The following is a 26819-nucleotide window of genomic DNA, read 5'->3' on the forward strand; positions in this document are numbered from 1 at the left end:
CACTACAAAATTATAAAATTATAGAAATACTGCTGCATAAACACTACAAAATACTACAAATATAGTACTGTACACAAATACGATAAAAATACAGTTAGAAATATTAAAATAATACTAGTACAAAAATATAACTACATAATGTTGCAAAAATTGACAATGGAAATACTAAAGAAATACTGCGATTGGAAATACTAGAAAAATACAACTGCAGGAATACTACAAAAATAAAACTAGTAATACAACAAAAAAATCAACTGCAGAAACACTACAAAAAGAAATACTGCTATGCGAATAATACAAAATGCTACATAAACAAAATAAAAATACCATTATGGAAATACTAGAAAACTTCCATTGCAGAAATACTACAGAAATCCTATTGCAGAAACATAACAGATATACAGTGGAACCTCAGTTCTCGACCATAATCCGTTCCAGAACCCTGTTCGAAAACCGATTTGGTCGATCACCGAAAATCGTTTTTCCCATTAAAAGTAATGTAAAATCCGTTCCAACACCCTAAATGTTTACCACAAACATAAACATGAAGATAACCCAGGCTAATCGTACGTTCGCGTTAGCGTTATCTTCCGTATGAAAGATTACGCTAACATGAACGTGTAAAAATAAAAAAATCAGGTCGTTTACACGTCATTTAGCACCCGGATCTCCACAAAAAGTGGTGAGCGGTTAAAGGATAAAGAATAGATTTATGAATAGGATTTCTTACCTTTGTGGTGGTCTGCAGAAGCCATGCTCTATTCCCTCGAAAGAAGGGAAACTCGCACATCTTCTTCATATTTTTCTATTATTTCTTTCTTAAATGCAATAGTTGTACGCACTAATCTTCTTTTTTCACCTGTAGCAACTTTGGTGCTTGCACCGACCTTCTTCCGAGGCATAATTAGGGGTTAAAACACTCGGTTCACCGATATTAAAAACGAAAGCAAAAAGGAGTGCGCGCTCACGTGACAACAGTTCTTCACGAGGGGTGGGGGCAATCTACAACCGTACGCCTCTCTGCATCGCCCCTTGCGTACCGGCGTTCGCACTCCGATTTTTTGAACGAAAAGGGAAGCAAGAATTTCTCGAAATTTTTGGTCGAGAACCGATTTGTTCGAACTGAGAGGCGTTCGAAAACCGAGGTTCCACTGTACTACAAAAACACAACTACAGTAATCTACAAAAAAAACTACAGATACACTATAAACATTCTACTATGGAAATATTGCAAAAATACTACTATGAAAAGACTAAAAAAATACTACTGAAAAAAATACTGCAAAACACTACCAAAATACTACTACGGAAATATTACAACAGGAATACTGTTGTACTATGGTAATACTGTAAAAGAAAAAAAATGATAAAAATACTAAAGAAATCCAACAGCAAAAACACTGCGAAATTACTACTAAAGACATGTTAAAAAATAAATACTACAAAAATTCTACGATGGAAACACGACAAAAATACTTCGAAGGAAATACTGCAAACATACTACTGCAGAAATAATAAAAAATACAACAATAAAACTATAGTAATAGTACAGAAATCCTTATGCCAAAAGACTAAACATATATATATATATATATATGTATATAGATATATATATATAATACTACTACATAAATATTCCAACAGAAATAACACAAACATACAACTTAAGTTATAGTACAAAAATACGACTGCAGAAATATTCCAACAGAAATACTACAAAAATACTATTAATGTACTACAAATAATTTACTGGAAACACTACAATTAAAATACTAAAAAAATACCCTGCAGAAACAAACACTACAAAAAATATAGTAATACTACAGAGATCTGACTTCAGAGACAATACAAAAATACTACTACAGAAAAATTACAACAGAAATGCAACGGTACAAACACCACTGCAATAATATTAAAAAAATATTGCTTTGTCATTTTTGTGTGTCTCACCCCAAAGCTCCACTGCTGCGACCCTCCCGAGCCGTGACATTTCATAAGTCTGGGCGAGTCCGAAGTCCGCACCTCGGAGACGTCCATGCAAAGGAGGCCGGACAGGATCAGCTGACCTTCGTCGTCGTAGGTCCACTCCTGAGACACGTTCAGGAGACACAGAAACCCCGTTAAAAAGACACTAAATACATTATTTTCCAAAAAAAAAAGGCGCACCCAAAAAAATCCTAAATTGGCCAGAAATATCAAAATTTGTATTATACCCAGGCATTTAAATCTCCTTTCAGTGTACAGTATTAGCCGTTTGGGAGTCAAAAGGGGTGGCCTACATGTATAGGGTAGATCTGTGGAAAAAAAAAACTTTGTTGAGGAGGGCTTAATGAGTTTGCAGATAAGAAAGTGAGTGCAAAATCCCATGGGTTCAATCCCTAGTCAAGCCAGTATAAATTTGGGGTTTAGGTTGCAGCTAAGTTTTTGTTTTTGGCTGGAGCTAGGGTTGTAATTGGAGTTAGGGTACGTTTTTTTTTGCTGTAACTAGGTTTGGAGACATGATTAGTGTGGAGAGCTTGGGAAAGGGTTCCAGTTCTGGTGGGAATCAGAAAAAATACTTGTTTATCATTAAGATGCCTGTATTTCACTTACAGGGCTGTGTGTTCAATCGTGAATGAGTATTTGTTTTGGTTAGGGTTTTTTCTGTTTTAACTATGTTTGAAACTATGATTGTTTGGTAAGTGTTGGAGCTAGGGTTAAGAATTAATAAGAGTCTATGACAGCAATGGTAGCTCAAATGGTAAGATGTCTGAAAATCACTTATAAAATTGTGGGTTTGATCCCAGTCAAGGCAGTTCAAATTTTAAGTTAAGAGTTTTACATTGAATCTAGGGCAGGGGTGGCCAACCCGGTTCTCAAGAGCCGCATGTCCTGCATGTCTTTGGAGTTTCTCTGTTCAAATACAGGTAATCCCAATCACCTGGGTCATTATCAAGCTCCCGCACAGCTTGCAAACAATCTTAAAATTTGCATCACCTGAGAAACCTCCAAAACATGCAGGGCATGCGGCTCTTGAGTACCGGGTTGGCCACCCCTGATCTAGGGTAATTCTAAGTACATCTGTTAGCTAAAATTGCAACATTCCTATAGAATAATCGCAGGATTGTGAATTCAATCTTTAGTCATGGCAATACAATTTCAAAGGCTAAAGGTTTTTTTTGAGCGAAAGTTTTAGTTGCTCCAACAAAACCCTAATCTTAGACTGTGTACTTCCTTTACTGGGTGTTAAAGCCAGAACCCTGTGAGTGTAATACATGCATCCAGGCAGTTAAGCTACCAGTACAGCTAGATGTCTCGCCACTTGTCAGTCCTAGGGTTGTGGTTTTTGTAGAGCTACGGTTGGTGTCATGATTAGAATGTATATCAGCACTGTTAGCTCAAATGGTAAGATGTCAATAGTGCAGTCACAGGGCTACTAATATTGAAAGGCATCTACCTTCCACACACAGAGTTGTTGGTCCTAGCGTTACGGTTTTGTTTAGAGCTTCGCTTAGGGTTATGGTAATAAAGTGTCACCACTATTAGCTCAAATGGTTGGACGCCCATAATACAATCACAGAGTTGTGAGTTCAATCCCCAGTCAAGGCAGGACCATTTGAAAGGCTGAGATTTTAGTTTGAGCGAGGGTTAAGATTATAGTTGCTCAAAAAAAAAAAAATCCAATGATTTCCATTGCACTGACAGGGGGTTGAACCGAGAACTCTGTGAGTATAAGAAATGCATCTTACCATTTGAGCTATACCAAACTCTATTCAAAACTCCAGCCAAAAACAACCATAGTATTTAAATCAATTACTGAATGAAGTTTTTCGTACTACTAGGAGGCAGTCGCATGGTGTGTACTTCTTACGATCAGAAACCAGGTGAACAAGCTACTTACAGTCCAGTTCCGTGCAACTTGATATTGCTGTCAGGCTAATTAACACTGGCAAAAGCAACCTCTCCGAATACCGATAGTCTTGGTTTGATGAGGCTGTGTTAGTTGCCAAGGCACTGAACATGGAACCGGAGTTGCAGGAGAATAGGCTCAGGAGCACAAAAAGGCAGTTTGCATATGAAACTGTTAAGCTCCTCTTACGGTCACATTTTTTATGTGTTGTGGACTTTTAACCCTCGTGGTGTGCACATATCAATTATTTACATTTTAATGCTTTTTTAAATTTCCATCAAAGAGAATGTGTTGAAAAGTAAACACTTGGCCACCCAAATTTCCTTCAGGTTATGAGAACATGATATGTTAGAAATTGCGTTCTGTTGTGATTTATATGTTATTGTATTTAGGAGCCACCCAAATAGTATACACAAAGTGTGCTATGCACACTATTGGGACACATAGACATCCATTATGATTCATAATCTTTGACTTATCATAAACCTGGTGTATTTCAATGCATTTCCCAGGATTTTGGTATTTATTTGTTATAATAATAATAATAATGATGATTTTGCCGGCAGAACACTGACTTCAGCCCTTATGACACTGGTATTCCACACCGTGGCGCATACTGCACACGACAATTCTTTTGCCCTGCTTTGCAGACTTCTGCAAAAAAATTACCTTGTTGCAAAATAAAGTGTCTAAACTTGATTTGCTTGTGTGCCTCTTGGCAAAGCACTTGTGGGCTGCGTTAAAGGATAAACACCTGATTGATTGCCATGGGAAAGATAAACATCTGAATGATTCCCATTGAAATGGTAAACAATCGAATAAAAAACTTGTTTGACTCTCAACTATGATTGGTCAGCTGTTTGAATCCAATTGGATCATGACCTCTTTGGGAAAATGTATAAAGGGGGCAATTCAATTCAATGCCATTACCTACCAACAGTGACTTAGGCAGGATGGAAAGGAAATACTCAGCCAATAAAGCACTGCATTTGATCAGGAGGAAGAATGTGAACCAGAGGATTTTTTTCCTCTGAAAACCCGTACTGTTCCAATGAGGATTTTGAACCTGATTGCTGGGCGGAAGCGGGACAAACAGTAAGGGTTTCTGACGACGGTGAACCGGGTAACGATGTGGAGGAAGGGGACATGCAGAAAGATCCTGGTGATGAGAATGCAAGATTAAGTGGAAGAAAACGTGAGTAAACCAAACATTGGGCGCTCCCAAAAAAAAAAAAAAAAAAATCTTGTGGTCCCATCACACTTTGTGCCTGCGACACTGCCAGACCCCGGGCCAACTTTGTATGCCATTGCCAGTATCAGTAACCCTGTCACCGCATTCAATTTATTTTTTACAGAGGAAATTATAGACCACATAGTCACAATGACTAATTTACAAGGAGAACACGATCACCGCACAGCATACTTAGGGCCTCTTACTTTAGCTGGCATTTACAAGTCAAAAGGCGACTCAAGAAAGAGCCTGTGGGGCAAGGAACTGGGTCTTCTGATGTTTGCTGCAACTATGTCCGTTTCTAAGATTCTAAGTTTGATTGGCAAAAGCTCTTGTTTCACCTGAAATCTCCCAAAGAGAGCGTCAGGGAAAAGAGTGCACAGCCATCCCAGCCATCTCCGGGCAGTGGGCAGGGGACACCCTGAACTGGTTGCCAGCAAATTACAGGGCACACGGGGACAGACAACTCACTCGCTCATTCACACCTAGGGACAATTTTGACCGGCCAATTCACCTGAAATGCATGTTTTTGGAATGTGGGAGGAAACCGGAGTGCCCGAAGGAAACCCACGCAAGCACAGGGAGAACATACAAACTCCGCACAGGAAGTCTGGAGCTGGATTTGAACCCACGCAGGAGGTTCCCATGACATGAACTGTGCCGCACAAGCGCTAACTACTGCGACGCCGTGCTGCCCTTTTGGGGAAACTGCTATCGTTAAAAAAAGATTTCACCACTTTTTGACTAATACAAAGCTCTAATTGTGTGCTGTAAAATATTCACCTAGATTCACCAAAATCTTATGTATATGTATATACAGTTCAGTTTATATCAGTTACTTTTAGGATATGTACTGTCCAAAGGGTCAGGGGAAGGAATGAATAAATGAAAATCTATATTATGTATGGATAGGTCTGATGCCACTGAACATTTTGAAGGGTTAAAAATAAAATTTAAAATCATAAATGTTACCACACTTCAAGGTCACGTCCCAATAATGTACATTGACATAGATTGTGTGAGGTTAAAAAAAATAAATAAATAAATTTAAAAATGGCATGTATTGAAGAACAAAATTTCACCACTTTTTGTCTAATTGTGCCATATAAAATATTCACCCAATGATTTTACTTTTATGTATATACAGTTCAGTTAGTTTATATTACAGTCACTTCTAGGATATGTACTTTCCTAAGGGACAGGGGGAGGAATAAATACATGAAAAAGTATATGAGTATGGATAGGTCCGATGCCACTGAACATTTTGAGGGGTTGGAAATAAAGAAATATTAACAACTGGCTGAGTTATAACACTTCAGCGGTAGCATGAGCGAAGCGGTAACTGACCATGACTAAGCATTGTGTCAGGGCCTCCCTCCACTTCACAATACACCGTGTTCTCAGTTGACATAAGCTCGCGCTTGCTCAAGTCAATAAATGCTTTTATTCAGAAGGTAAGGTATATTTTTTTAGACCCGTGAAGGTCTGAACCCTCAAAAGTGGAACCGCGAACTAGCGGGGTTCCACTGTACTCACTTTTGTGACATACTGTAGCTCTCCGGTGTGTTTACATATAACAAACTTCTCACAAAAAGGTTCTGTGGATGCACAGTAACTTAATCATCCAGGCAGGAGTACCACCCATTGCTATGAGTCCTGATCTCTGCATTAAAAGACAAAACATGGGAGCTTAGGCCCGATGCCTCCAACATCAAAGCTCCCACTTGTCTGCCCTACCTATGAGTTGTGCAGTACTGTTTTGTCTAATCTCATCTCATGAGCTGCACCGCTTATACTCAGTAGGGTCGCGGGGGTACTGTTTTGTGTTCTTATTAAAAGTTATCTCTATATGCATCTCCATTTATTTGTTTTTGTTTAGTTTTCGCCATCATCACCGAGCTATCCATTTGCTCCATTGTCATTTTAGAAATGAAAATGTAGATTGTGATGAATTTGCATAAAATTATGGTGACAGTAACATTCAACAATCTTTTACATTGGACATACAACGTACACAACGTCTCTGCCCAAGTGGCCGACAACTTTTTCAAAGAGAAAAAAAATATTTCGTTTTTTTTTTTTTTTTTTCAAATCAAACGTTTGTTTATTCCGATTTCTAAATCTTCGTTCGGTTTGGAAATTTCGGTTCGTTTGGTAATTTGCATACTTGCCAGCTAATCAGAGGTCTGCATTAAATAACTCAATGCTTCCGGACTTTCCCGAGCGTTATAAGGTCGTGCATCATTTTCCAAAGTAGACGCACAGAGAACACAAGAAAAATGGATAATAGGTTAGAATCAAGCCAAAACCTCAGCCCAAGAAGAAAGATTCAAAAGAAGCTAACAAAATTTATGACGCTACAAAACGTAAACGAAAAGCATCGTGAAAAGAGGAGTTCACGTGGCTTGTAGCAGACGACGCAACGCTAACATTGCATGAATGAAGATGAGTAAATACAGGTACATACTGATGGCAGATGGAAAACAGCGATGTCATATACATGCGATGAATGTTATAAATAGAATCATAATAAACCTAATTTTAAAGTGTTGTTCAGTTATATATTCTGATTATCATTCCTCAATACAACAACGTTTTTTTTTTTTTGCGATTAGTCGTCTTTCAAGTTGTGAAAAATGGGGCAGGCAACTTTATGGCTGGGCAGGCAACTTTTCAGAGTTGTCTGCCGTGGTGTTGTTAAATGTGAGGTGCTGTTTAATGTTTACTCTGATAAGGAAAATATAGGCTTTAGCAGTCGCAATATCCGCCCTAAAACTGTGTTAGCCTTAAAAGAATTATTACCTACGGTAACTGCAGCCTTCCCTTCGTACACTGGGTCTGTTGACTCACTTACAAACAACTTCAATACTGCTTTGGTAAATGTTCTTGATTCTGTGGCGCCCCTAAAGTATAAATTCCGCCCTAAGAAGAATACACCTTGGTTTACTGAAGAAACTAGGTTACTCAAACAAAGTTGCAGAAAAATTGAACGAAAATGGCGCACTACTAAGCTGGAGGTTTTTCGACTGGCCTGGTGTGACAGTTTGCTGAAATATAAAGTAGCTCTTGCCTCAGCTAAAGCTTCATATTTCTCTAAGATTATTGTTGAACATAAGAATAATCCAAACTTTTTATTTGAAACAGTGGCGAAACCTACCAGACAACAACTTAACCCAAATGGTTGCACTCATTCTGCTAATGACATTATGGAATTTTTTAATAAAAAGATTCAATTAATCAGGAATGAAATTTTAAAAGAACGCTCTGTTTCCTCCTCCTATATCAAAGATGTGGAGGTGATAGGTATGGACTGTGTCAGCGGTTGTTCAGAAACATTCTCCAGTTTCAATGCTTTGTCCCTTGATAATCTAACACAGATGGTCAGTAGGGCCAAACAAACTACGTGCCTGCTTGATCCGTTTCCAGCTTCACTGGTGAAGGATCTGTTTGGGATCTTAGGACTATCAGTTTTAAATATTATTAATATATCGCTATCCTCGGGTATTGTTCCTGTAGCCTTCAAGTCTGCCGTCATTACACCCACGCTTAAGCGACCTAACCTTGACCCAGAAAGCCTAGGTAATTATAGGCCAGTGTCAAATCTGCCATTTCTTGCGAAATTACTTGAAAAGGTCGTTGCACAGCAGCTAAATGACTTCATGTCAGAAAATAACCTTTTTGAAACTGTCCAGTCAGCATTTAGGGCAAATCATTCTACTGAGACAGCCTTGCAAAAGTAACCAATGATCTCCTTTTAACAATAGATTCTGGTGCCTCATCAATGTTACTGCTGCTGGATCTCAGCGCTGCTTTTGATACGGTCGACCACAACATATTATTGATTCGTCTAGAACGCATTGGTATCTCAGGAACTGTACTCTCGTGGTTTAGGTCCTACCTGTCAGACAGGATGCAATGTGTTAACTATGGCAATCTGACCTCTAAACAATCTAATGTCCCTTGTGGTGTTCCTCAAGGCTCTGTACTTGGCCCCCTTCTTTTTAGTATTTATATGATCCCACTTGGTGACATTATCCGCAAGTATAATATTAGTTTCCATTGCTATGCAGATGACACTCAACTGTATGTGCCACTGGAAAAAACTGGACATTTAAGTTTTAAAAATCTGGAGGTTTGCCTTACTGAGATTCAAAGATGGATGTCAAATAATTTTTTACGCCTTAACCCAGAAAAAACTGAAATGTTGATTATTGGTCCAGCTCACTGTCGTCATTTGTTTTCAAACACTACCCTGAACCTAGACAAATGTAATATCACCCATAGTGACTCGGTCAAAAATCTAGGTGTTATATTTGATCCTAATCTGTCGTTTCAGTTACATGTGAAAAATATTACTAGAATAGCTTTCTACCACCTCCGTAATATTGCGAAGATTCGTTCAATGCTGTCCCAATCAGATGCAGAGATTTTAATTCATGCGTTTATTACTTCTCGGCTTGATTACTGTAATGTATTGCTTTCTGTTCTCCCGATGTCTAGCATTAAAAGTTTGCAGCTGGTTCAGAATAGTTAAAGTTTGAGCATATTACTCCTGTATTGGCCAACTTGCACTGGCTCCCAGTCCACTTACTATGTGACTTTAAGGTTCTCTTATTAACATATAAATGTTTGCATGGGCTTGCACCCTCTTATCTCTCCGATTTGATTTCCCCCTATGTTCCTGCACGGAGTCTGCGCTCGGAAAATGCCGGTCTACTTGTGACTCCGAGAGCCAAGGAGTCTGCGGGCTCGAGAGCGTTCTCCATCCGGGCCCTGGTGTTGTGGAACGCCCTGCCTCTGGAGATAAGATCTGCAACCTCAACGGAAGTTTTTAAATTGAGGCTTAAGACACACTTCTATTCCAAAGCATATGATTGATGCCCACCTTGTATTCTGTTTTGTCCTGTCTTTTTCTGAGGCCTGCCTGGCTGATACGAAGGAGAAGGATGATTTGGGATGGGTCAGCGGACCGGGGTCTGACCTGCAGCATGTCAACCCCTGCATTTACCAGCTGGCGTCGTCGTTGATGTCATGCACTTTCCGGACATTTTCAACATCTTACCTAATGTCCACTATTATGTGTACAGTAATGCTAATTGTAATTCACCCTGGTCAATCCTGGAAGGGGGATTACCACATGTGAGGTCCTTTCTCAAGGATTCTCTTTTCTCCTCACACTGAGGTTTTTGAGTCGTTCCTTGCCCGCATGCTGGTTTAAGATCAGGTCATTGTGTAATTTTGTAACTGTAATCCTGTGCAGTCCTTTGAGACATTTTTGTGATTAAGGGCTATATAAATAAATTTGACTTGACTTGACTTAACTTTTTGTTATGAGTTTCAGACACTGTATTAATACTTTTTTTTAAAAAGTAATTTTTGGCCTAAACCATACACTTGTTATATAATGGTTCTAATCTCCAAATATTCTTCAGACCCCCTTTTCTCTCTCTCTCTGTTCTTTGACAGTAATGTTCTTTTGTATCTGGGTTTGAACAGGTGAATATTTGGACATTGTTTGAGCTCATCAATACCCCCAATGGCGTGGAATGACAGAGCTCAATATTTTGTTGGGCGGAGCAAACCCCAACCCGCCCAAAAAAGGCTTGGAGAGGAAAATATTTGCTCCACACAGTTTTTTACCCCTGACCCATTTTCATGCCTGTATTATCCATATTTGTGCAATCATCAGTCGATACATTTTCTAGCTGACCACAATCAAATAACAATGGTGGCAACGGGGATAGAAACATACGTTATCTTGCTTTTGTCTTAAAAAGAAATACAAATATTACAAAAACACTAGTACAATAATAAATACATACTACCACAGAAATATTAACCCAGAACAAATACTACAGTAATATTACAAAAATATTAATATGGAAATACTGCGAAAACTCTATAAAATATTACTAAAACAAAACTGAGGGAAAAAAATAAAAATACTTCTACAGAAACACCACAAAAATATCAGTAATTGTAATATCATGATACAAAAACACTACTATTATAGCACAGAAATTCTATAAAAATAACACTACAGTGATATTGTGATACAAAAACACTACTAAAGAAATATTACTAGAGAAATTCAACAAAAATACAACCACAGAAGTATTACAACTGAAATACAGCCCATAAAATACAAGTACGGTAATACTAAAAAAAATCACTACCTCGATATTATGATAGACAAGAAAAACATTACAACAGAATTACTGTATTACAATATAAATACAGCAAAAACACAACTACATTAATACTACAAAAAATACACCAAGAATAAAACTACAGTAACACTACAAAAATACTACTGATATACAGTGAAAATCTTACACTCGAAAGACGACAAAAATACCAAAAAAAAACAAACAAACAAACAAAAAAAAAATACTACTGTGGAAATGCTACCAAAATAATACTGCGGAAATATTACAAAAATAAAACCACATTAATACTACAGAATTATGACAAAAATACAACTTCAAAGACTACAAAACTACTAAATAGTCAAGTCAAGTCAAGTCATTTTTATTTGTATAGCCCTAAATCACGAAGAGTCTCAAAGGGCTTCACAGATTGTTACACTATATTACACAAACTATTTTCAACCGACAAGAGGAGTAGGTTATTCGTATGCAATGGAGTAGAAGTGAGTTTTAAGTTTAGATTTAAACATTTCCACTGAGGTTGCAGATCGAATCTCAGGGGGAAGAGCATTCCACAGCACCGGTGCCCGGATGGAGAACGCTCTCGAACCAGCAGAAGACTTCTTTGCTCTCGGGATCATCAGAAGACCAGCACTCTCAGATCGTAGGCTTCGGACCGGGACATAGTGGCAGATCAGATCTGAAAGATAAGAGGGAGCAAGTCCATGTATGATTTTGTACAATACTAAGAGAACTTTGAAGTCACATCTTTGGCTAACTGGGAGCCAATGCAGGTTAGCCATAATCGGTGTTATGTGATCGTACTTTTTTGTCCTAGTTAAAAGCCTCGCTGCGGCATTTTGTACTAGCTGAAGAGACTTAATTCTGGACTTCGGGAGACCGGAGAGTAGTGCATTGCAGTAATCGAGACGGGAGGTAACAAATGCATGAATTATTGTTTCCGCATCAGACTGAGACAGTATTGAACGGATTTTAGCAATGTTGCGAAGATGGAAGAAGGCAGTTCTAGTAATTTGCTTTACATGCATCTCAAAGGATAGATCAGGGTCAAATATGACACCTAAATTTTTAACTGAGTCACTCTGTGTGATGTGACATTTGTCAATGTTCACAGCAGTTTTTGCGAATAAGTCCCGGCATTTAGAAGGACCAATGACTAACATTTCGGTCTTTTCAGAGTTAAGACGCAAGAAATTGAGTGACATCCACTCTTTTATCTCAGTGAGACAGGCCTCCAAATTTCCACCGTTTAGTGTGGAAGATTCCTCCAACGGAAGATATAGTTGAGTGTCGTCTGCGTAGCAGTGGAAGCTGATATTGTACTTGCGAATAATATCACCTAATGGAAGCATGTAAATGTTGAAAAGTAGGGGGCCGAGCACTGAACCCTGCGGAACACCGCAGGTAACATTAAAGGGCTCAGATGTCGTTTCACCATATTTAACACAGTGCGTCCTATCTGAGAGGTAAGATTTGAACCACGAGAGGACGGCTCCTGAGAGACCAATCCATTTTTCCAACCGTTCTAGTAGGATATTGTGGCGCACTGTGTCAAAAGCAGCACTAAGATCCAGCAGCAGCAAAAGTGATGAAGCGCCAGAATCCATTGACATTAGGAGATCATTTGTTACCTTGATCAGAGCTGTCTCAGTAGAGTGGTTAGCCCTGAATCCTGATTGCATGGATTCAAAAAGGTTATTCTCCGATATGAAAGCATTCAGCTGCTGTGCCACTACTCTTTCGAGTACTTTAGAGAGGAAAGGTAGGTTTGAAACAGGTCTGTAATTACTTAATATTTCTGGATCAAGGTTGGGTCGTTTCAGTGTGGGTTTAATAACGGCGGACTTAAAAGCTGCTGGAACTACACCTGAGGAGAGTGATGTATTTATAATATTTAGAACTGAAGGCCCAAGGACGCTAAAAAGACTTTTAATAAGTGAACCTGGGAGAGGGTCGAACTGGCAAGTTGTCGGTTTGGCCGCATTCACCACTTGTTTGAGATCATCAAGTGACAGTTCACTAAAACCGGCCATTTTCCCAGGGCAGCCACCCTGTCGTGCATCTGTAAATTTCAGTCCTTTAATACGTGTGGTACTAACAATATCTTTTGCAATTTCTTCCTGTATGCATCGAATCTTCTTAGTGAAGAAGACCATTAAGTCCTGAGCAGAGTGTGTCGAACTGTCTGCGGTAGCCTGTTGCCTTGTAAGCGATGCTACAGTGTCAAAAAGGGCTTTGGGGTTGTTCTTTTGAGACGCAATCACCTTCGAAAGGTAGGCCGATTTTGCAGAGGCAAGGGCCGCTTTATACTTTAACAAGCTGTCACACCAGGTTTGATGGAAAACCTCAAGCTTGGTAGCGCACCATTTTCTCTCCCATTTCCTGCATTCTTTTTTAAGGGCTCTAGTTTCATCAGTAAACCAAGGTGTGCGTCTTTTAGGACGTGATTTTAGTTTTATGGGCGCTATTGAATCCAGCACACTAGTCAGGGTGGTATTGAACTCATTTATGAGTGAGTCAATCGAGCCATTGTATTTAGGAAAGGACGCAACTGCTCCAGGAAGGAGTTCAAAGAGCTCAGAAACTGTGCCAGTGCTTATATTGCGTCCGCTAAATCCCTCAGCTTTATTAAGTCTACATTTAGTTAGCACCTCAAATGTCACTAAATAATGATCAGAGATAACAGTAGTACACGGTAGAACCATAATGTTTGAGGTTAAAACTCCTCGAGTCAGAATCAAGTCTAGCGTGTTCCCATTTTTATGGGTTGGCAAGTCAACCAGTTGAGTAAAACCAAATGCATCAATTAGAGAACTAAACGCAATAGTAAGTGAACTGTGTGGGGAGTTCATATGAATGTTAAAGTCTCCCATAATTATAATTTTGTCTGCATAGGTTACTAGTTCAGACAAAAGTTCAGCAAATTCGTCTAAGAAAGTTGTGTATGGCCCAGGTGCACGATAGATAGTTATTACATCAATTGACAATTGAGGGGACCGCATCACAAGAGCCTCAAACGTTTTGTAATTATTAGAGGTACGTGTATTAAATTTGAGCGATTTTTCAGAGATTAGCGCAACACCACCACCTCTTTTCAGCGTGCGTGCTATATGACTACTCTCGTAGTCTGGGGGAGAGGCATAATTTAGCGCTAAGTGCTCATCCGGGCGTAACCACGTTTCACAAAGACCCATACAGTTAAGTTTATAATCACGAATAATGTTATCAACAAGTAAAGCTTTTGGAGCAAGCGATCTAATATTTAACAGACCAAATTTCAGCTTTGCTGAATCATTTGACTTAGCTGAACTCTTTGTAGTCTTTGTCGAGATCTTCAAAAGCTCCCGGCGTTGTGGCCGCTCGTGAGCGCTGAGTTTAAAGCGTCGGTTGTCCGGCGAGGAATGAATGGTGGAATTAGTTACATCCTCGCGTCCATCCTCGCGTCCATCTTGCTGCTTGGACTTCACACGCTTCACACATCTACCTGCACGGCAACCACGCTTCTGTTTCCTTTCTTTACGGGGCCGTCGGCGTCGTTTATTAAGAGGAATAGCTGTCCACAAGGATGCCGGGTCTTTTTGAAGTTCGCTCGGTATATCATGGGCGGTATAAAAAGTGCCCGAAAAATCGAAATTTAGACGCCCACCCAACCGAATAAGTTCGTCCCTACTGTAAGTGTTTTTGGCCACACATGTGTCCAAAAGTGAAAGCAAAAAAGACAAGAGAACGGCAATAAATAGAAGATTAGCTGGAGAGCAAGCCGCAAGCATGTATCCATGCGCAGCCGCCATCTTAAACATACAAGTATAGCAAACATATAAAACTAAATATCAAGTCCTTAAAACAGAGACCTATATATATTACTTGGCTTTATTTGTGAGTGTTTCAAAACCAATTTCATGAGACTGATCTGTTTAAAAAGAAATATAATGTTTGGATGTCTGCATGAATATTCATTCGTAAATGAAGAAATGGGATCTATTTCCAGGATGGGCCCTTTGACCACATTTTTGAACCCATTGCGGCCCTCCACTCCAGAAAGATGCCCACCTCTGGCATAGATGCTACAAATATGAGCCACAAGGAGAGGATCTGGGTGACTCACCTGTTCGGGATTGCTGGGGTCACAAGGCCTGAGCACCAGAGCGCCGCCCTTCTGGCTGACTTTTGTCTGCGCCACCAGACACCTGCCGCTGCCAGAGTTGCGGAGCTGAAACCGGAAGCCAGCGTTATCATGTTGCCACAGCAACGGGAGGCACGGTCTCGTTTACCCGCCCTCGGAGAATCACGCGCGGACGAGCCGCCATTTTGTTGCCGAGCAAAGGTGGCGCTTGTTGTTTGCTGTTGATCTCAGGGTAGATGTTTTCCAGGTACCAGGCGAAGGAACGACACTTAAGACGTTTCCTCAGCGACACGCGATCGCTGATGTCGCCAAAATCGCCATCACGGAGCTCCGGGCGCAGGGACAGGAAGTGCTCCTTTAAAGTAAAAGTGAGTCACCAGACTAGTTGCTTGTAACAGGGTTCTCCTCCAGCTTAAAGTTAAATTAAAGACTTTTTTTAAAATGCTTTTTAAAATCAAATTTAGCACCAAGTCATCAAAAAACAATTAAAAAAACATGAATTATAGGCAATTTTAAACACATTTTTTCCCCTTCTTTTTTTAAATCACATTTTAGTCCAGTTGAAAACTTTCCATCTGAAAAAAATAGAACCCTCCAAAGTTTTAGACATGGAAAACAATACATAAAAATGATGTTTACAGTACGTGATGGATTCTCATTCAAAACTGGCAGATACAGTAGCTACTAATTCAATTTATGAAGCATTTTTATCATGATGCATGAAAAATGACTTTTACTAAATAAATAAGACTTTTGAAAATTGGATTCAAGAAATTTTAATGCCAATTTAGGCCTTATTTTTAGATTAATGAATTCAATGCATATTAAGGCTTTTCAGGGATCCGCAGGAACCCGGTTGTAAATATGGTCCTGGTCCTAAGGTGAGGACCTGCACTTATGGTAAGGCAGCATTCAGCCACTTTTGTCTTCACCTATGGAACGGTCTGTCGTATGACATCCGGGTCCAAACGGACCCTTGATATTCCTAAGAACAGGCTCAAGACCCACTTTTTTAATATTGCTCATTTTTACTTAGCTTTGATTTGCTTATGGTCTAATCTCTCACTGTAACATATTTTACTTCAATTTTTATGCTTTGTCTTAAGTTGTTTTTAGTCAATTTTTATATTTCAGTGTTTCATCATTTGGGGGGCCCCCCACACTGGTTCAATGGCTGAAATCCTGGGGCCATCTCCTGCCATCCCTATCAGTGTGGAAAACTTGTTTTTATTGTATTTTTAACCATTGAGTGTCTTTATTACATGTTTGGGATTGTTGGGTGAGGATAAATGAGAGGATTTGATTGTCTTTTTGTACACGTAGTTTTTATACAGCACTTTAAGTGACAATTTATGAACCTAAGATGTGCTTTATAATAAATTTGATTTGATCTTTGATATATGTTCCCAACTCACAGATCCCTTAACGCAGGGGTGGGCACCTATATGGAGTTAGGGGCCAAATTGGGGACTAAAATGGGGCCCATCCTTGAGACATATGCCAATTTTTCTATTCTGAATAAATAATACTGTACATGCAGACAGCTACAAGTTAGATTTCTTTATATTTGTTTTTAGACAGTTTCCTCAAATGTGTTTTGAAAAGCTCATAATTAGTTCCTGTTTTAACCACTAAATTTGATATTTACTGTTCTAGTATAATTTTAGTTGTATTTTTAGTAGTATCTTCCTAGATTTCCTCTAGTATTTTTCTATTAGTGTAGTTTTATTTTGGGGGAGTTTGGTAGTATCTCCATAGTAATATTTTGGTTGTTTTACTTTAATTGTATTTTTTGTAGTAGTTGTCAGATAATTTCTTAGTAGTATTTTTATATTTAAGTATTACTGTAGTGATATTTTAATGGAGTATTTCTCTAATATTTTCGTAGTTTTTCCACAATAAAATGTTTGTAGAATTTCTGTAATAAAACCGTAGTTGTATTTTTGTATTTCTGTTGTAATATTTCTGGAATACTATTTTTACATTATAGTGTTACTGTAATTGAATGTGTGCATTATGTCATTAAAAGTATTTTTGAAGTATTTCCATTGTAGTATTTTTGTAGTTTTTCCATATTGTAGTTTATGTTTGTAGTATTTCAGTTGTAATATTTCAATCGTAGTATTTCGTATTATCGTATTACTGTATTGGTATTTGTGTAGTACTGTGTTTGGAAGCATTTCCATGGTCTTACGGCAAATTATTTTTGTCGTATTTCTGTTGAAATATTTCTGCAGTAATATTTTTGTATCGTGGTATTCTTGTAGTAGTATTTTTGTAGTATTTCTCTAGCTTTTAACTTTTCAGAATGAAAACAAAATGTTATATTAGGTCCCTGTATTCAAGCACTGAATTTGATATTTAGTTTTGCAGTATTTTTGTAGTTGACACAGATAGGGACAATGGGCACAAAGCATGCACCAAAAAATATCACTCTTTATTCGTAGTATATACTATTGCCATGAGGTGCTACTGCAAAGTAAAAGGGATAGTCACCACACTAGTTGCTTATAAATGGATGTACAATTAAAAAAAAAAAAATAGCACTCGCTAATAAAGCCAGAAGTGCTCCTACAAAGTAAAAAGTAGAACTGGGCTCAATAGTAGTATAAATGTAGCTACCGATCCAAAAAATGTTTTGTAGCACTCGTTAGTGGGACAGGAAGTTTTTCTACAACAAAAAAGTAGCAATGGTCTCACTGGTTGCTTATGAAAGTAGATACTAATCCCAAATTTTTTTTAGCAATGCTAATGGGATAGGAAGTGCTTCTACAAAGTAAAACTACGTAGCACTGGCCACAAAGGTTGATTATAAATATGTATACAAATTCAAATCATTTCGTATCACCCGCTAATATTGCTAAAGTAATCATGAAGTGCGCTAACAAAGTTAAACTGACACTCACCACACTGGTTACTTATACAACCCCTAGCAAAAAGTATGGGATCACCAGTCTTGGGCAAGCCCTCACCCAGACATTTTATTCTGTCGAAAAAAAATTAGATCACGAACATGAAACGATCGTAAGGTCATTCCAAAGTGCAACATATTGGCATTCAGAAACACTAAAAGAAATGAAGGAAAAACATTGCAATGGTCAGTAAACGTTACTTTTATAGAGTAAGCGCAGGGAAATAAATATAAAATCACTCAATTTGAGGAAGGAAATAAGGAATCACCCAGTCAATTACTTTCCTTAATTGGGCATCTGGCTTAGATTAAGTCTGCTCGTCAGCAGTTAAAAACAGTGCAGTTATCACACCTTGGAGGTCTCCTAGACTAAGTGGATTGGCAAGAATCATGGCTTCAACAAGAGAGATGTTTCGAGACCAAAGATGGGATCGTCAAACACAACCAGTTCAGGGTGTCCCCTGTCCACTGCCCGAAGATGGATGCTTATCCAGCACCTACCGTGACCCTACTGAGGATAAGCGATACAGAAAATAAATGAACTGACATGAATTCTGCCATTTTGCTTCAACAACGCACGCGCAGTTTCACACTTGTTTACAAACATGGAAAGGGCTCTACAGTTGTTTGGTACTGAACTCAATTATTATCCAAGACAAAAAAAGAAAGTAGTGAATGCATATCAAGCAAAATAAAAAAAGAGCCCAATTTGGGCTCATTTTAATGAATTGATTACTCCGAAGCAGCCTGCTTTCAATCAACCGCTGATCTTTTTTGTTTTACTCTTTTTAATTTATATTTGTTGTGTTTTTAAAGGATCTGTGTCTAAATTGGAATTACTAAATAAAATAAATGTTTTATGATTATAAAAAATATATCAGTAAAAATCTGAGGAGCCATTTGCGGGCTGAACTGGCCCAAAGGAGCCAGTTTTCTTAATAGAGCTGTCCAATTGGGTGTGGCCAGTTGGGGGCGTATCACCGTCATTTTTACACACTTTTTTTCTTTTATCTTAAATGTTTACATGCACTATAGATTCAGACTGTCAAGAAATATGGCAACAATATCCAGCATTTTCAAGCACTTCCGCCAAAAGTCAAGTATTTTCTAACCTTGAAAGAACAAAATTAAAACTCAAACAATTTCAAGAATTTCAAGCACCTTCTGTTAAGAAACAATATTCCCGAGGAGATCTGTCTTTTACCCCAAGCTTGCCTATACATCTTGACAAAAAAAAAGCTTCAATATAAATAACTCATTGACATTAAAGACCCATTTTATGTTACTCAAGGTTTCACACTGAAAAGGACAAATAATAAAACGTTAAAATTCAAATGATGAATAAGCAGACTAGAATAGGTGGACTTAAAGTTTGCTTATAAAGAGTAGAGGTGAGTTTTTGATTATTTTCACAGCTCGCACGAATCTGTCATCAAAAAGAAAAAAACTTATTAAAATAAAATCGATGAGTACCACCGAGTTTTTGATTCCGATGCGTTTGATTGTCAGAGAAATGTAAAAAGGAAAGATAGATTGTGTACCTTGAAGTCGTCCATCCAGACGTGAGCGAGGCGCAAGGAATTGTGGGCCATGGTGTCTTGGCCGCCCGGGGAGCCGTACGGTCGCCTTTTGCGGAAAATGTGGCCCACGCGGGAGCACGGGATGATCAGCAGCTGCCCGCCGCACATCCAAATCTGACGCACAAGCGGACAATATTAACGTGAAAAAAGCCGGTAAATCAGTTCAAATTCAAATGACTTTTTCATATATTTGACAATAAACTACTCATGCTCAGTTTCTTTCTCACAAGGAATTGTGTGGTAGAGTAGTAGTCTCAAACTTAATTGGCGGCCACATGAGCTAGAGTATGGGTGCAGGGTTTGTACACCTTGGGCTGTAATAAATACAGCACAGGAACCCTCAAAAGTGCGTTATAGACCAGGAAGAAGGATGTGTTTCCTTCACGGACCCGCACACAATCAAAACTTCCATACTGAAAACCCAACGACTATAGTTCTCCAGCAATAGGCTTAGTGACATGAACAAATGTATTTGTTGTTGAATATATAACAATGGTAGCTGTGTGGTTAGAATTCAGGCTCCCACCACTGTGACCTAGGTTAGATTCCTGTTGCTACCAACTGCAAGGGTTGAGCAGAGAAAAAGTAAAAAAAAATTAAATCCCTGGGGGTCAAGTGGTTAAGATTTGGCGCTCCATTCCTGTTGCATCCAATGTTAGAGTCACCATTACAAGCCTCACCCTGAAGGAAATTTCCAGGTTCTCCCCACCCCATATGTCCATGCCGGCGTCATACTGGCCCAGATCGCTGAAATACTTCCTGTCCATTGCGAACAGCCCCCCTGCCATGGTGGGTGACCTAAAGGAGGGAAGGGTGGTAAGTCAGCCAAAGTTAGTGGCACAACACAGCATACTCCTCACCTGATGGGGGCGACGGCGCCCAGAGGCCCGGCCAACTGAGCAGCGGGCACGGGGTCCCATTTAAAGTGCAGGCCCCAGTTAAACCCCCCGCGGACCACGGGGGATGGCGAGTAGGCCAGTGTGTCAGCCGAAATTATGTCGATGACCGGGCACACCACCGTTTGGGGCTGTGCCAGAATGGCCGCCAGCAAGGGCTGCAACCAGGCCTTGTTTACTTCGCAGTGACTGTCCAGGAACACAAGGACCTCACCTGGGACACACAAAGGTAAAGTGAGTATGCTGAAGGTCACGGGAAGGTCGTCTGACTCACCTGTGGCATGGTTAGCGCCAATCATGCGACCTCGGATGAGTCCTTCTCTCCGCTGGTTCCGGAAGAGCTTGACTTTTTCCGGAAGGTCTCGGATGTGCCGGTCCAGGTCATCTTTCAGCTCCGCTGATGAGATAAACATTTTTACATTTATTTTACATTTGTCAAAATCATTGTTGCCCGCTTGCAATGAAGAATGTTTGTAATGCTATGGTTGTTCTTTTTTTGGTCACTGTCTGCATCATTGTGGTTAGTCTCCACCTATGATCGAGCGGGTAGTCCAATTTCCTGTCACTGTTCCTTGATTTCCTTACCCTTCAGGGTTGGTCTACTTTATGTAACCTGGAACAGTCTTATTAGAAATAAAGGGATCAGGGCGATCTTTAGAATAGGTTGGATAATGTACCTCTTGGGCATCATGTTTGGTCCTCTCGATTTCCTTACAAGTTAAAAATAACTGGTGTCTTCTCTTCTTATTATGAATGTTTGTTTAAGGGACACTGTGTAGTATCTGACCATTACACGTTAATACAACTGAAAACGAGTGCTACAAACCGCAAGAAAGAATACAAATTACAGAGAATGATAGTGACCAAAAAAAAAACTTTTTTTTTCACCCATTCATTGACTGCAGGACTAATATTGACAACTTGTTAATAACACAATAGTTACATAATAAGCTGGGAGCATTTTATGCTTATTGGTAACGAAAACGTTTATGTTGACTTAAAAAAGGTGGTGACCGCCAAACAAAAGGTAAAAGAATCTTGCAGTCACTTACCCAGCTCGCTGTGGTCGTCCACCAGGACGATCTCATGAAGGAGGTGTGCAGGGGACTGCTCCAAAACACTTTGGATTGTCCTGATCAGTGCTGAGAAGGCCTCGTTAAAAAAACAAATGACGACGCTGGCCGACGGGAGGTTCTCAGGGTACGATTGGTCGCTGCACCTGCAGAGGGACGGTCAGTCAGTGGCAGAGGAACACTAAAATGGGGTTGGGGGCAACCCGCGGTCCCTGCCAGGTAAGATCTTGGGCCCAAGTCCAAGCCTGACTAGACCCGATTTTTTGGGGGGTCGGACCTAAAATGTCAATCATTATGTTCGAGCTAAGTTTCTCTCTTGCTGGCTTTAAACAAAGATGTATGTAGAATATACCTTTATTGTTATTGTTACAAAATGGGTTAACATATTGTGACAACAAAATTGGGCAATATTGTGTACTTATAAAAACGTAAAGTAATATTGTGTGAATATTTAAAAAACAATTTTTTTTAAAAAGGTAGCCGGATAGCGGGCTGAAAAAACTGTACATTTTTTGAACATAAATTGGAATTTAGTTTGTTGTATTTCCTGTAAAATTAACCAATAAAAAGACAAATAAATATTTTTTAAATACACAAATACTCAAAACTTGAAATTATTTTGTTTGTCCATGAAGTCCATTAGCTGGAATATATTTATTTGAATTTCTAAAATAACGTGTCATGTTATTACTATGTTATAACCAGGTTAATTATTGAAAATAGGGCAAAAGAAAAAGGCTGCCAGTCGGGTCTGGCTAAGAAGGCAACCAAACAAAGACAGTTAAAACATGTTCTTTGTTCCTTTATTCTTTGTTTCATAATCCTCACTGTTAAATGTGGACCTGGAGTCCTCCAATTTCGTTGTTACAATATATCCCATGTTGTTACAATGACAATAAAGACATATTCTATTCTATATAGACTCAGTCGACAAATAAATAATTTTGACTAGAAAACCACCGGTAAGCTAGTTTCAGAACAGGTCCATGGTCACTTCAACTGTCCTTATGAGCACCCTGGTGCCCGTGGGCCGCGCTAGATTCTTAAAGACGTACTGCTGCTGTGGTTTATGGCCCAACAAGCAAATCAGGCCGGTTGCAGGTTGTGGTTTGTTAAAATGTGTGCATAAGAAACATCTGCATGAAACAAGTTGTTGGTTCACAAAAATGAATATTGCAGTCCTTGTTTGATAAAAGGGAGTTCGCCTCTTGTGGCTCTGAATATATTTAGCTAGTAGTAACCAATTAGAAAATACAATATTAAGTTTTTCAGATTTTGATCAAATTTCCCAACGTACCAGGTAAAGGCTTCGACTTATTGTTTCCCCCGTTTTCCTGTTAAGATACCCTAGGGTAAACTCATCTGCAGGCATTTAATCGGAGAAAAAAAATCAGGCGAGAACTAAAACCTTCCATTTTTGTGTGTTCCAACTCAGATTAAACAATGTTAGTGGCACTTGCAGTGATTATTTCAGTTTGGGACCCAATTTCAGAGAGTTACCTTTCAAAACAGACCAAAAGCGTTCATATTCTTCTAACGGTTCGAGAACAGCATTTAATTTTTTGGGAGTATTCGAAGCCCGATCTTACCTCTTGGCCCTGGTGTCGGGCAGCTGGCGGCTTGGACCGATGCGGCGCGAGATGAGCACATTGAAGGCGTGTTGGCGGTAACCAGCATCTCGCACTTCCTGGTCAGCCTCGTTAAAGATCATACCTGTTAGCAGGAGTGGGTAGGGCTACTTTAACTTGATTACTTTCAATTACTTTTGGATTACTCCAAAACCAAATATGCTAATAAAAGACAAAAGAAACTAAATATGAATAAAATTTCTAAATTTTGTGCAGGCTTGGGGAGTAACGGAATATTTGGAACGGCAAAAATGATGTTGGCAAGCTGTTTGGATTTAATTTATTTTTGCTTATGACGCATTTTATGTTAGTTTTCCCGGGGATCGAAGCCAGGAGAGAAAGCTTACCACGTGTTGTGAGTCATAATTTTATTCATATTTAGTTTATTTTGTCTTTTATTAGCATATTTGGTATTGGAGTAATCCAAAAGTAAATGAAAGTAATCAAGATAAAGTAACCCTACCCAACCCTGCCTGTTAGTGTCAAAAGGTGAGTCACGGGAGCCCCAACTCCTTCTCTTCTCATTCTTCACTCACCCATTTCATCCCCTGCGCCATAATTTTGGCTCTGGCGAGCAGTTTCTTTGGCAGGGGCCCTTTGAGGCCACCCCACGGGCGTCCTGCCGAGTCCCGGCTGGGCCGTCCGGGAGAAGTAGACCAAGAGGAGAACGGACCAGGCGGCCGAGGTCACCAGACAGCCGAAGCAGAAGTAGCGCAGTGGCACCAGAGCCATTGCGGCGGCGCCTGAAGCATTGCTTTACATAACAATGCTAAACACAAAGCCAAAGCTTCAAGCATGCATATTGAACTTTTAAGGAGGATTTTGCACAGAAGAAATACAATGATACCTCACTACTCCAACAAATCGGGATGACACGAGAATTATGAACATGAAAAATGTGCATTGTTTAAAATACCCGTAGATTGAGAAATTTTTCTGCGATGAGTCCCCAAAAACGAAAAAACAGGCCAAAGGCCGGGACAAAGTATAAAGGATAAAAGTTTACTTATTGTCACTTTGAGTCTCCATGCAATTATTACTTGTGAGTTTAAGCACTAGTTTCCGGTTGCACGACAGAATACAGCCACATCTTGTGGTAAAATAATACACAATGTGCCTTTAACTTTGGTATTAAGGTGGGGGCCTCAAACTATTATCTTCAAGTTTGAGACCCTTGCGCTAAAGGAGGGTAAAAGAAGTTTTCCATAGTTGGAAAGTTTTCCAAATCAACATGGTAGCGACGAAATATCATTTGAAGAAAAGGGGATAATTCAAAAATGTTCTGAATTAATCTTTAAATAATTTTCAAATATGTTCTGAAAAACAGAACTTGCAAATGTATAATGCTACATATTGTCGCAGTAATAACATACGTGCATTAATAACATACGTGCATTAATCACTTCATTGGGACAACTTTTGCCTAAATCAGGTTCCCAATAGAAATCTGCTTTATCTGCACAAAACATTCCAAAAACAGAAAAGAACTCCGGAGCCATATGTACATTACGAAGAGGTAGAGGAGACAAGACCAAATTGCTCTATTCCCGTTACAGGAAATCAAAATACAGTGAAACCTCTGTACTGATTAATTTGAATCAGGACCAGTACTGTACTGATTAATTTGAATCAGTACAGTGGTAGACTAAAAAAGCAGTCATTTGAAATGTTTGAATTTTAGCTTGATAATATATAATGTATATAATTTACACAAATCAAATATTTACCGTTGTTTTGCTGCACACTAAATTCATTTTTTTTGTACTTTGCGATACACGTCTTATTCATATTTTGTGTGTTTTCGGATGCGCGGAAACGTATAATAATAAAAAGAATTACGTTGTATAAGAAGAAATGTTTAACTTCTCGAACAATTGTCCTTCTCAACGGATTATGTTGGAGTACCGAGGTATTTACCTATGTATCGTTACTCATGAAATTTGAAGTGGTTCTCACAAGTGTTACACCTTCAGCTCATCTTTTTTTTTTTTATAAACGACATTTTTAGCATTTTAGAAACAGCACGGCGGCGCAGTGGTTAGCGCTTGTGCGGCACAGTTCATGTCACGGGAACCTGTCATGGGTTCAAATCCAGCTCCAGACTTCCTGTGCGGAGTTTATATGTTCTCCCCGTGCTTGCGTGGCACTCCGGTTTCCTCCCACATTCCAAAAACATGCATTTCAGGTGAATTGGCCGGTCCAAATTGTCCCGAGGTGTGAATGAGCGAATGAGTTGTCTGTCCCTGTATGCCCTGCGATTGGCTGGCAAACCAGTTCAGGGTGCCCCCTGCCCACTGCCCGGAGATGGCTGAGATGGGCTCCTAATGAGGATAAGCGGTACGGCTAATGAGATGAGATAAGACATTTTTAGCGCTATGGATGAAAATATCAATATTTCTTTAACGCAATTATGCATATTGGACAACATAAACTTTCGTTTGGTTGGATCCCGTAACCACGAAGGTCGTAGTGGCACCATTTCATGTGGCATGTCATGGCAAGTCCAGCCTGGTGGTGCCCACCCCTCTCCAGGCCAACATGTTCCACCCGGTCTTGACCTAGGGACCTTTCCCATGTTGTTTACGAGCGCAATCAAGTTTTCATTTTGATGACACGGTCACATTTTACGTTTACCACGCACAAAAAGTCTGTAAAACATTATAAATCGTAAATTATGTGAGCCGTTGAGGCAAAGTCCATTCATGAAATTTCGTTCATTTAGAACCTAGGTGTCAAAAAGACGGCATGCGGGTTGGCTCAGGGCCGCCAAGGATTTAAATATGGCCCAGAAGACAACACTGAGAGGAGCGTAAGATAAAAATGAGCTGCAGTTTGAAATACGTCCATTTGATGTTACCCAAGCCAGGTACTACTCGCAAAGCAACAGTAGTAGTTTCTTCTATCTTTTTCCCCTTTCTTTTTCTCTTTTCCCTTTTACTCTTGCACGACCTCTCTTTAACTATTTCTTACTTTCTCTTATTTATCTCTTTCTTTCTCCCCTCCATTTTTTCCTCTCGTGCTCTCGATTTTTCGCTCCCTATCATTTTCCCTTCTCTCATTCTTTTTATCTTTCTCTCAATTTCTTTATCCGTCTCCTTCACTTTTTTCCCCTTCCTATTGTTCTTCCTTTCTCTATTGTGCTCTCAATTTCTCTCACTCTTTCTGTCTCTCTTACCTTCTCTCTCTCAAACTCTGTCTCCCTTGTCCACTCTTAATTCTTAATTTGTACCTCCTACTCTAGCCCCCGTGAGGTTTTTTTTTCACGAACATGTCGCCCGCAGCTGAAATAATTTGACACCCCTCATTGCAAATAACGTT

General features: G+C 39.4%; 1 protein-coding gene across 2 annotated transcripts in view; it reads right to left on the reverse strand.

Annotated features, from left to right (window-relative positions):
• Positions 1 to 26819, reverse strand: part of galnt11 (UDP-N-acetyl-alpha-D-galactosamine:polypeptide N-acetylgalactosaminyltransferase 11 (GalNAc-T11)) — a 28031-nt gene that overhangs the window by 692 nt on the left and 520 nt on the right. Inside the window, exons 2-11 of one of the 2 annotated variants that reach the window (XM_088322684.1) lie at positions 24038 to 24270; positions 23463 to 23586; positions 21853 to 22019; positions 21075 to 21197; positions 20765 to 21014; positions 20585 to 20702; positions 19866 to 20018; positions 15562 to 15768; positions 15396 to 15500; positions 1951 to 2088 (exon numbers count right to left, since the gene is read on the reverse strand). In XM_088322684.1, coding sequence (XP_088178810.1) covers positions 1951 to 2088; positions 15396 to 15500; positions 15562 to 15768; positions 19866 to 20018; positions 20585 to 20702; positions 20765 to 21014; positions 21075 to 21197; positions 21853 to 22019; positions 23463 to 23586; positions 24038 to 24233 — 1581 coding nt within the window. In that variant the 5' untranslated portion in view covers positions 24234 to 24270. Of the gene's footprint in view, positions 1 to 1950; positions 2089 to 11773; positions 11970 to 15395; positions 15501 to 15561; positions 15769 to 19865; positions 20019 to 20584; positions 20703 to 20764; positions 21015 to 21074; positions 21198 to 21852; positions 22020 to 23462; positions 23587 to 24037; positions 24271 to 26819 lie in introns of those variants that run through there. The other variant, XM_088322685.1, reaches the window with a different exon arrangement.

Source organism: Urocampus carinirostris, chromosome 18 (genome assembly GCF_059441175.1).
Source record: "Urocampus carinirostris isolate Australia breed hairy pipefish chromosome 18, RoL_Ucar_1.0, whole genome shotgun sequence".
Classification (NCBI taxonomy): Eukaryota; Metazoa; Chordata; class Actinopteri; order Syngnathiformes; family Syngnathidae; genus Urocampus; species Urocampus carinirostris.